The sequence below is a fragment of the Anolis carolinensis genome, chromosome 2 (genome assembly GCF_035594765.1).
Source record: "Anolis carolinensis isolate JA03-04 chromosome 2, rAnoCar3.1.pri, whole genome shotgun sequence".
In the NCBI taxonomy this organism is placed as follows: Eukaryota; Metazoa; Chordata; class Lepidosauria; order Squamata; family Dactyloidae; genus Anolis; species Anolis carolinensis.
Genome location: NC_085842.1, coordinates 19,716,724 through 19,728,633, shown reverse-complemented (window position 1 = coordinate 19,728,633; position 11,910 = coordinate 19,716,724). Strand labels below are relative to the sequence as shown.

The 11,910-nt window shown below is 41.9% G+C and overlaps 1 protein-coding gene across 1 annotated transcript in view; it reads left to right on the top strand.

The window, feature by feature from the left end:
- LOC100559755 (zinc finger protein with KRAB and SCAN domains 7) overlaps positions 1-11,910 on the top strand; it is a 53,101-nt gene that overhangs the window by 33,987 nt on the left and 7,204 nt on the right. The window contains exons 6-9 of the mRNA XM_062969292.1: positions 5,459-5,943; positions 7,841-7,952; positions 11,325-11,410; positions 11,660-11,780. Of these exons, the coding sequence (XP_062825362.1) occupies positions 5,459-5,943; positions 7,841-7,952; positions 11,325-11,410; positions 11,660-11,780 (804 nt within the window). The remainder of the gene's footprint in view (positions 1-5,458; positions 5,944-7,840; positions 7,953-11,324; positions 11,411-11,659; positions 11,781-11,910) is intronic.

Sequence of the window (11,910 nt, the reverse complement as noted above, 5' to 3'; positions counted from 1 at the left end):
TGGGCAAGGAAGACCGAGGCCCAGTCAGGAGTCTGTGGCAGGCTGGGAAACACAGGCCTCGGAGGGGAGAAGCTCCAACAAGGCCTCCCTTCTCTTTCTCCTTCTTTCCTCCCCCTTCACCATATTTCTTTCATGCTTTCTTTCATTTATGCAACCCTCAGAAGGAGGCGAAAATCAAAGCATCATGCAGTTGGGAGGGAACCCAAGGGGCCATCTAGTCCAGCCCCTGTCATCAGGAATGGACTGGATGAAAGCAAAGCCAATTGAAGCTTCATCCAGACAAGACAGAGGTGCTCCTGGTCAGTGGAAAGGCAGACCTGGGAATAGGGATTCAGCCTGTGTTAGATCATAGATGTCACAGCCTGTGTTATGGTCACTGTAAATAGTAAATATACAGTAGAGTCTCACTTATCCAACGTTCTGGATTATCCAACACATTTTTGTAGTCAATGTTTTCAATACATCGTGATATTTTGGTGATAAATTCGTAAATACAGTAATTACTACATAGCATTACTGCGTATTGAACTACTTTTTCTGTCAAATTTGTTGTATAACATGATGTTTTGGGCCCCTGGTGGTGGCGCAGTGTGTTAAAGCGCTGAGCTACTGAACTTGCAGACCGAAAGGTCCCAGGTTCAAATCCCAGGAACGGAATGAGCGCCCGCTGTTAGCCCCAGCTCCGGCCAACCTAGCAGTTCGAAAACATGCAAATGTGAGTAGATCAATATGTACCGCTCCAGCGGGAAGGTAACGGCGCGCCATGCAGTCATGCCGGCCACATGACCTTACTTATCCAAGATAAACGGGCCGGCAGAACGTTGGATAAGCAAAAATCTTGGATAATAAGGAAGGGTTAAGAGAAAAGCCTATTAAACATAAAATTACATTATGATTTTACAAATTAAGCACCAAAACACCATGTTTTACAAGAAATTGACAGAAAAAGCAGTTCAATACACAGTAATGTTATGTAGTAATTACTGTATTTATGAATTTAGCACCAAAACATTGCAACATTTGCTACAAAAACAATGACTACTAAAAGGCAGACTTCCTTGAATAATACAGAACCTTGGATAAGTGAAGCTTGGATAAGTGTATTTAGTATTAAGTCTTTATCAACCAATCGTGTGTTGATAAATCGCCTCCTTCTCCTCCCGTTGCTGCCTGGGCTCCTTTTCTTTCCCTTCGGCTTCTCCTTCCTTAGGCTGTAAATTTTAATTTTTATGATTTATAATAGTCTTTTGGGCCCCTGGTGGCACAGTGAGCTGCTGAATTTGTGGACCAGAAGGTTACAGGTTCGAATCCAGGGAGTGGAATGAGCTCCCGCTGTTAGCCCCAGCTTCTGCCAACCTAGAAGTTCGAAAACATGCAAATGTGAGTATATCAATATGTAGCAGGAAAGTAACGGCGCTCCATGCAGTCATGCCGGCCACATGACCTTGGAGATGTCTACGAACAACGCTGGCTCTTAAAATGGAGATGAGCCCTAACCCCCAGAGTCGGACATGACGACTTAACGTCAGGGGAAACCTTTACCTTTACTAATAGTCTTTTAGAGTTTATTGAAAAACCACAAAACAGCGAATCTACGAAAGATGAACCACAAAGTAGTGAGGGAACACTGTATGTACATATCTCTCCGGATCAGATAACACACGGAATCCTGCTAAAGGTGAAGCAACAAACATAATAATCATAACAGCCTATCTTCTACCCTCTAAGACAAAAAGCCAAATAGAAGAGTCCTGGCTAAGATTAGAGGAATAAATTTTATCCCAAATGATTAGTCACCCTAGGGTGCCAATACTAATAATAGGAGACCTAAATAAACGCCAAGATAGGAACCAACGATTCTGAGATAAAAGCCAAGTATGCACTTTTAAGGGATCTCAAAGAGGGTAGAGTTTTCCTAGATAGGAAATCAAATGACAAGACATTGAACTACGCAGGATTTTGTATGTTACAAATGATTTACAGATTGGTTCTTCTAGTGCTAAATGGCACATGTAAGGAGGACCCTAGAGGGGAACTTATTTTTAACAACAAAGTGGGAGCATGGTGGATTACTGTCTGATAACTAGAAACATCGAAAACTGGGCTAGATCTCTTAGGACCATACCCAAAATTGAAAGTGATCACCTGCCACTAACTCTCCTTGAAAAAGAAATTAGAGACACACATAAATTTTTACCTGCTGGGTTGGAAGAGAGATAATCTAGGATAAGATATAGATGGTCAGCCAAACTAGATGAACAGCTGCAAACTAAAATCAACTCAGCTAACATAGAGCTGCTGAGACAAAAAATAATGATGGGAAAGGTCACTGAATCAGCGGTTGAGGCGTACAAAGCCATGATAGCCCTGTTTAGGGAGGACTTATCTGTCTGTCTATCTATCTGATATGTTAGTGTGTGTGTGTGTGTGTTATATATTTATTTGTTTGCTTACTTCATTTATACCCCACCTTTCTCACCCCTCCCCATTTGAATCCGGGGGGCAGAGTGATCTCCCACTGTTAGCTACAGCTTCTGCCAACCTAGCAGTTCAAAAACATGTACATGTGAGTAGATCAATAGGTACTGCTCCAGCGGGAAGGTAACGGTGCTCCATGCAGTCACACCAGTGACCACATGACCTTGGAGGTGTCTACGGACAACGCCGGCTCTTCACCTTAGAAATGGAGATGAGCACCAACCCCCAGAGTCTGACACGACTCGACTTAATGTCAGGGGAATACTTTTACCCTTTTCACCCCACAGAGGACTCAAGGCAGCTTGCACCCCCGACAGATGGCCATCCAGCTTCTGTTTCATAGCTTCCAAGCATGGAGCTTCCTCACACTCTGAGGCAGAGTATTCAATGCTGAATAGCTCTTACAGTGAGGAAGTTCTCCTAATGGTCAATGGAATCTCCTTTCCTGTAATTCGAACCCATTGCGCCTAGTCTTAGTTTCAAAGGCAGCAGAAAACAAGCTTGGTCCCTTTTCCTTAGGACATCCTTTCATGTATGTATACATAGCTATCATGTCTCCTTGTCTATACAGGCTAAACATGTCCAGCTCTTTAGGACACTCTTCATTGGGATTTATGATCTCCAGACCTTTGATCATTTTAGTTGCCCTCCTCTGGACACCTTCCAGCTTGTCAATATCTCTTTTGAACAGTGGAGCCCAGAATTGGACACAGTATTCCAGATAAAGAGGTCTGACCGAAGCAGAATAGAGAGGCACCAGGACTTCCCTTGATCTAGATCCCAGGGGTCACACGCACCCTGAAAACGCAGGTTCGCAGTTTGGGGGTTTCACTCTTAGATTCGGCTCTGAACCTGGAGACCCAGGCATCAGCAGTGACCAGGATTGCTTTTGCACAATTAAAGGTAGTGCACCAACTGTGCCCGTTCCTGGAGAAATCAGATCTGGCCATGGTGGTACATTCCTTGATTCCAGCAGCCAGACTGCTAACTGGGGCTGGATACAGCAGGCATGGGCAAACCTGGGCCCTCCAGGTGTTTTGGACTTCAACTCAGCTTAAGTGGCTGAGGGGGAAAAGGAAAGGGCCTGAGACTGTTAGGAATTGTGGAAGTTGATGTCCAAAACATCTGGAGGGCCCAAGTTTGCCCATGCCTGGGCTACAGGGAACAGACAACTCGCCTGTTGCTACAGCAAAGGTGCATGCTTTGTAATATGGCCATTGCAGTTGCCACCTGCTTAGAATTCCTTAAAAGTTTTAGAGCACCAAAGCTTTCAGTAATTGAAAAGAAAACCTTGGGGTCTATCTATGCTGTAGAATGAATCCATTTCAACTGCCTTGGTTCAATGTTAATGGAGTCACGGGGGCTGCAGTTTGACAAGTCCTTGAGCCTTTTCTGCCAAAGAGCGTGGATGCCTCACCAGACTATAAATCCCAGGTTTACATAGCATTGAGCTATGACAATTAAATTACAGATGACATCCCTCAAATAGGATCTCCAGGTGTACCTCCTGAAGCAGTTTCCCCTTTTGCTTTGGTTCATCATTAACATTACCATGTTACGCAAATTTAATGCCCACCCTAATTTTGGAGACATCATTTAGAAAAAAAAAAGTGATAATAGAGTGAAGTAAATATATCTCAACAGTATTTTAACTTATATCCATGACACAAATATTTAATTTCTTTTAAATTTTTGTTATTTGCCATGTTTTAAATTTATTGGGTTGTGTCATGTTATTGAGAACAAAGGTGGGGTAAAAATAAAGTTAAGAAATAAAATAATAAAAATAATAAACCTCTTTCTGTTATGCAGGAACACACATTGAAAGCACATCTGACAGATGGCCATCCAGCTTCTGAATAAAAATCTCCACAGAAAGAAACACCACCATCTTCCTAGGCAGCAGCATACTCCACTGCTCAACAGCTTTTACCACCAGGAAGTTCTTCCTAATTTTTAGGTGGGATCTCTTTTCCTGAAATTTGAACCCATTGTTCTGTGAAACATTGTGATTTATGATGTTTGGGGAGGGGGCGGGCTGATTGTGTCTTATTATATTGCCTAACTGCAGAAAGATAAAAAAATACAGATTGAGCATTGCTTATCCAGAAGCATTCCAAATTCTAATGGCATATTTTTGCTTTCCGATGGTTTAGTAAACACAAATTTTGTTTCACATCAAACATCCATATAATATGATATATAGCTATGTTTAGGTTGGTGCTGATACCACCCCCCATATAAACATATCTAAAATGCGGCATGTTTTAGAATCGCAGGTGCTTTGTACATATAAATAAAGCTGAAATCAATGTGCATCTTAACAATCAATTGTGCCTTAGAATTGAAGAAATATGGTACTATAGTTAGACCTCCATGGGTTCTCCACTCACAGATTATTATGTTTGCTATGTTCAAGTTGTTGTATGATGGTTCTGACAATTGGCTGTTTTTGCACACATGTTGGAAACCGCCCTGAGTTCTTTTGAGGAGATAGAGCGGTATATGAATAAAGTATTATTATTATTATTATTATTATTATTATTATTATTATTATTATTCAACGAACCACAGCTGGAAAAAAAATCAGGAAAACTGACCTCCATCATGGTTTCCTATTTTATAGTTGTAGTTTTACATAGTTTTTAGCCTTTTCTGTCTAAGAGTATTGTTGCCTCATCAAGCAACAAATCCCAGACTTTTTTAGCATTGAGCAATGACGGCTCAAGTGGTGTCAAACTGCATTAATTCTTCAGTGTGAAGTCAGTCAAAGAGAGGAGGTGGTGAATTGATAGGGGCAGAGCATTTTGGAGGAATGCTGCATCCCATGAGGTGAAGGTAATTGTCTTTTATATAGAAAAGAGAATTATTTTCCTGTCTGAATTTGATGTTGAAACAGTCTCTTGCCTCAAGAGAGTCTTCAGAATTGCTAATTCCCAGAAACTTTGTTTTCTTTGTAGATTTCGGCATCCTCAGTAACTTTGCGTGAAACAGAACATGGCAGAAGAGCAACATATTTCTTTGGCCATGTTGGGAACTGCTTGGGAGAAAAGAATAAAAATGGAAAAGCCCGATGCAGCTTGTTACGAGTTAGGAGAAGGCCTTGATCCTGTTCAGACCGAGCACAAACGGGAGTTATCTGGAAAAACCATAGAGAAGAACCTGGGGGAGGACGCGCTTAGTCCAGATGTCCTGCACCAGCGCTTCGTGCAGTTTGAGTACCAGGAGGCTTTGGGACCCCGAGAGGTTTGCAGCCGACTCTATGCTCTCTGCCACCAGTGGCTGAAGCAAGAAGAACATGCTACAGCTCAATTTGTGGACCTGGTGGTCCTGGAGCAGTTCCTGGCCATCCTTCCCCCAGAGATGGAGGACTGGCTGAGGGATTGTAGGCCAGAGACCCCTTGCCAAGCAGTGGCCTTGGCAGAAGGCTTCCTTATGAGTCAGGCAGAGAAAAAGACACAGCAGGTGAGTGTGTTTCATCCTGGTCATTCTGATTTGATGACAAGCAGTGGAATTTTGTGAACGAAAGGTGGAATCAGGTGATCCAATAAGGCAGAGGTGTCAGATTTGTGGCCCTCCAGATGTTTGGACCTCCAACTCCCAGAAGCCCTAGCCAGTTTGTCCAATAGCCAGGAATTCTGGGAGGTGAAGTCCCAAACACCTGGAGGGCCACAAGTTTGACACCACTGCAATAAAGAGACAAAAGAGAGATTCTGTGGATTGTGCTTGAAGTTATGTAATACAGATAGACAAAAACAATTCTTGAAGTAAAAAGTTGTGGCAACATGTGAAATTTCCAAGAGATTGGGAAAAGGCTCAGTTTGAATGTAGGTTGAGTATCTCTTATCCAAAATTCCTGTTCTGTCTTTCAGATTTCTCGCATTTTAGAATTAACTGTATATACCTAATGAGAGATCTTGAAATTGGGACCCAAGCCTAAACACAAAATTCATTTGTGTTTTGCATACATGCTATACACATAGCCTGAAGGTAATTAAAGCATATTTGTTTGATAGTTTTGTGCACAAAATAAAGATTGTGTACCATTGGAAACCAAATCTTCACTATCCTGGCCAGACAAGTGGACAGTTAAGGATTTTGGAAATTCTGCATAAGGGATACTCAAACTATACCTAAGAAAGGGGTGTTATAAAACTTTTAAAAAGGGAGAAAAACTTTGCTAATCTATTACTGAGTAAGGAGTGAGTGTTAAGCAATGCTTGAAAATAATGGAACACAGCTCATCCTCACACAGAGAAGGCTTTCAGGGAGAGAAAGTATTAAAAGAGCGGGTTGTCTTTGGAGAGGGTGAGTCAGTTGGGGACAATAGGGGCTGGGTGAGAGTTAAGAGAGTCAGTTGGAAGTTGGAGTGTTATATGAATGAAGGAAAGTGGATCTGATATGTCTCGTCTTGAGCCCTGTTCTTGCTTTGGAATTCAGAACTGAACTTTGTTAAAACATGAGTTGTTTTGCAGGGTAGAATAAATACAATTGGGCTGCCTGGGTAACCTTCTAAAACTAGCTAAACAGCTGTCTTAGCCCTGGATCCAAGGCACCAAGAAAAGGCAAGGTGAGGGTGGCAGGCTTCCAAGGCTAGGAACCGTGAGGCCAGCCTAGAAAAGGGACCTATCAGGTATAATCAAGTGTCAATGATGGATCAGGCTAACTGACAGGAAAGTGACAGGAGATTAATCAACAGTAGGGCAGGGAATAAGTATTCGGAGTGTATCCACATTGTAAAGTCAATGCAGTTGGACACCACTTTAACTGGTGTGGCTCAATGAGTGTGTAAGTGATGTGCTATTTTAAAATGTTTGTGTATGTGTTTTGAGCTGTCTAACTTTTATTGAAAAAATGCTTAAATAAATATATGTATTTTTTTAGCCTCTTTATTTCCTTTTAACTTATATAAAATAAGTTGTTTTGATGCTATCTTTTAAAAGTATTATAAGCCACCTTAAATCCCATTCTGGGAGAAAAACAAGAGTATTCACCCAATAAATAAAAACTTAATTTTAACAGGCATTTGAAAAGGCTTGCAATGTGCTTTTCCATTGTATTACATTCCTTTAATCTGTATGTTTTAAATTGTTCTCTACAGATAGCTTATTTGTTGTATGCTTTTATTATTTGGAGGGATGGTATTTGTTTCAAGTGCTCTAAGCAACCTGGAAGTCCTCTCCCGGGAAAAATAAATGGAATGTAAATGAATAACAGGGTGATGTTTTATATATAGAATTTCCTGGTGTTTCCTTCCTTTTCTCTGGAAATCATCCAGAGTGGTACAGCTAACCTTGCCTCCCTCATTTCATCTTCTGATTTTATTCTTTCTTTTCTCTCCTGGCTACTTCTTCCGGTGCAGTGCTCAACTGAGCAAGAGATGGATGAGGTGGAAAAGTGTCCTTTGGAGCCCAGACAGACACTACACCCTGCTTGGATGGTGCAGGATGTCAATGGAGAGTCCATCTCAATAAGTAAGGACTAGCAGGGTCCCTTTCTGCATGGCCCCTTCCTTCAAGCACAGTGGGCCCTTGGTATCCACTGGAGTTTGGTTCTAGGACCCCCTTCCCTGTGGATGCTCAAATCTGTTGATGCTCAAGTCCCTTTAGATCAGGCATGGGTAAACATTGACCCCCCCTCCAGGTGTTTTGGACTTCAACTCCCACAATTTCTAACAGCTGGTTAGGAGTTGAAGTTCAAAACACCTGGAGGGAGGGTCGAAGTTTGCCCATGCCTGCTTTAGATATAAAAGGTAAAGGTTTCCCCTGACGTTAAGTCCAGTCATGTCTGACTCTGGGGGTTGGTGTTCATCTCCATTTCTAAGCCGAAGACACCTCCAAGGTCATGTGGCTGGCATGACTGCATGGAGTGCCGTTACCTTCCTGCCGGAGCGGTACCTATTGATCTACTCACATTGGCATGTTTTCGAACTGCTAGGTTGGCAGGAGCTGGAGCTAACAGCGGCTGCTCCCGCCGCTCCCGGGGTTTGAACCTGGGAACTTTCGATCTCCAGCTCAGTGCTTTAATGCACTTTGCCACCGGCGCTTTAGATATACTGGTGTAATAAAAGGTTGTCTTTATATAAAACTAGCTTGGGGACCTGGATTATTGGAAAAAGGCATTGTTTGTTTTGAGGTGATATTAGAAAAAAGTTAGTCTTTGCTTTTGTTATTTATGAATGCTCCCATTAGAAAATGCATGAGTGTGAGTGAACTGCAATTCCCAAAATCGTGAGCCAATCACCCCAAACCTCACCAGTATTTAAAGTTGGCTATGTTGGGTCTGTGTGCCAAGTTTGGTCTGGATCCGACATTGGCTGGGTTCAGTGCTCTCTGGATACGGGTGAACTACAACTCCCAGATCCAAGGACAATTACATCCAAACCCCAGCAGTTTTCAAAGTTGGCCACATTGGGTCTGTGTGCCAAGTTTGGTGCAAATCCATTGTTGGTGGGGTACAGTGTGCTCTTAGATTGCAGGTGAACTATACCTCCTAGTCCCTACAACTCCTACAAATCATGGTGAATTCTCCCCAAACCTCTCTCTCTAGTATGTTCAGTTGCTGTGTGCCATAGAAAAGAATAGGAAAGGGTTAAGGGAGAGGCAGTGGGTGGGTTCATGCAAATTCCACCTCAATGGAGAGAGAAAGGAACAGTGGGATGTGATGCTCTCTGTAATCTGTAACGTCATTGGAGGAAGGGCTTTGGTGGCTCCTCAGCACTGTGGGTTAACATTGTTTGTGGAGGCGGGAGGCTATCTGTGTAAGTGGACACCTCTGTCACATACACACATACAGATTTTTACTTTTATTATGTGTATAGATGACAAAATCAAAGGTTGCTTTTTGAATACTGTATGGTTGAATTTTAGATGCAGAATCTGGATACAGAGAATAAGTTGTGGGTCTGAAATAACTGGGCAGTATGGATTGAAAACCTTTAAATGTTTTAGGTATCCTAACCACTATGAGGCCTGGGCTGTGGCGCAGGCTGGAGAGCAAGCCAGCTGCAACCAGCTGCAATGAATTACTCTGACCAGGAGGTCATGAGTTCGAGGCCCACTCGGAGCCTATGTTTGTCTTGTCTTTGTTCTATGTTAAAAGGCATTGAATGTTTGCCTATATGTGTAATGTGATCCGCCCTGAGTCCCCTTTGGGGTGAGAAGGGCGGAATATAAATGCTGTAAATAAATAATAAATAAATAAATGAGAATTGGTTTATAGAGAAGGACAAATGAGTGGTGAGGCCCTATCTGTGAGTAGATGTCCTGGCTACCAGACAATGTTGACCAATGAAAACCTCTAGCCTCTTGGTTGTTGTGTTTTTTCCGGGCTGTATGGTGATGTTCCAGAAGTATTCTCTCCTGACGTTTCACCCACATCTATGGCAGGCATCCTCAGATGTTGTGAGGCATATCTCATAACCTCTGAGGATGCCTGCCATAGATGTGGGCGAAATGTCAGGAGAGAATACTTCTGGAATATGGCCATACAGCCTGGAAAATACACAACAACCCTGTGATTCTGGCCATGAAAGCCTTCGCCAACACATTTTCTCTAGCCTCTTCCTTCCTTTCCCCTTTTTCCTCTCTCCCGTCTCACCTGCTGTTGCCTCTTCGAAAGTCCAATTAGCATCCTTTCCCCATCAACCATTTCCAGGGGTCAGTGAGCTATTGGGTGCAATTATTTTTATCCATTTCAGACCAGCATAGACTAATAAGACTGATATGCATATATAGATTGCCCCTACGTTCCTCCTGAATGACATTCAAAAATACCTTCTCAGTATATAATATATAATAATATAAAACTTTATTTATATTCTGCCCTCTCTCCCCGAGAGGACTCAGGACAGATTACCACAAAAAACGGCAAACATTCAATGCCAAGCACATTCATAAATTAAAAAATATAAAACAGACTAATCAAATCTCAAAAGGAAACAACAATTATGACAAAATTAAAGAAAAGTTAAATGATAACATAACTTAGAAATTACCTTACATCTTGTATAAAAACATTAAGCATAAGTTATATAAGACACACATAACTATCCATTAAAATAGTTAATTAAAATATTAAACAGCCAGTAAAGCCAGCAAGCCAACCATACCAAGTGAGCCAAGACCAACTAAAATTAGAGTATAATATCAATATGGTTCTCTTCTGCCTCTTTCTGTATATAGGCAATCCCCAAGTTACAGACTTCCTACTAGCATATGACTTTTATTTACAAGCAGGGGTGCAACAACAGGAAGTGAGAGGAAATCTCCCCTCGAAAAGGAAATTCACTCTTGGAAGCATTTCCTTGTTTCCTCAACAACTCAAAATTTTGAAAATCCAATAGCCACAGGGACAGAAAGTGGATGAAATCTTCTGAACAGGGACAGAGACATCAAAACAAATACCACAGAGGTGTTAACACTCCCCTATGCTAGCCAAAACTAAAAAAAAAAATGTCTGGAGATACACTTAAAATATACCTGCTCCAACTTATACAAATTCAACTTAAAAACAAACCTACAGAACCTATCTTGTTCGTAATCCAAGTATGTCTTTCCTTCCTGAACGTCTTCCTTCAATGAGTCCGTTCCATTCCCTTCTCTCCCAATTTTGATGCCTTTTCCTCCAAACTTTCTTTGGCCATGTTGTTTTCCCAGGAATATTTGGCATGCATTTATTTAGATTTTTTATGTGTCCCTGCCTACATCAGGTAGCCTTAGTTCTTTTGTTTACCTTCCATGTTTTTGTGTCTATAGGTTACAGATTTCCCCCTTTTATGTGAATATTGAAAGCCATGAGTCAGAAATGAATGGTGGATATCCCTCCTATTTTTCTGTTCCTTGCAGATGTTGAAATAACAGCGGGGCCTCCCTGTCCAAGCACATCTCTTAATGTTGATAAATCCATAGCAGCTCCTGCAAGACTGAATCAGGTAGGGGAGAGGATCTCTGATGGGCCAAGAGGGGGTCAGTTTGGGTTCCCATATCCCCTCTATCTTATCCTTGGCCTTTTTTTCCTTCGCTTCTGTCCAACTAGCCTGGTCCTGGGGCAGTGGATGCTGTTGTGGGCTATTCCAGTCACTCCGTTCCCTTCCCCATTTAAGTTCTTTTCAGCAGCCCCCAAATAGCCACCTTCATATTTCCAACGTGGTTTGTCTCGCAGATAACGTGTCTTTCTCCAGGTGACTTTTGAAGAGGTGGCTGTGTATTTCACGGATGAGGAGTGGGCCATGCTGGACCTTGGCCAAAGGACTCTTCATTGCGAAGTGACAGAGGAGATTCTGGGGATGATGATGTCTCCGGGTAAGTCTCCCCCATGCTTAGGATTGATGAGACCTTTTGATAAATGCCGGAAAATAGCATTGGAGCTCTTTTTCAGTCCTATTATAGTAATAGCAATAATAATAATAATAATAATAATAATAATAATAAT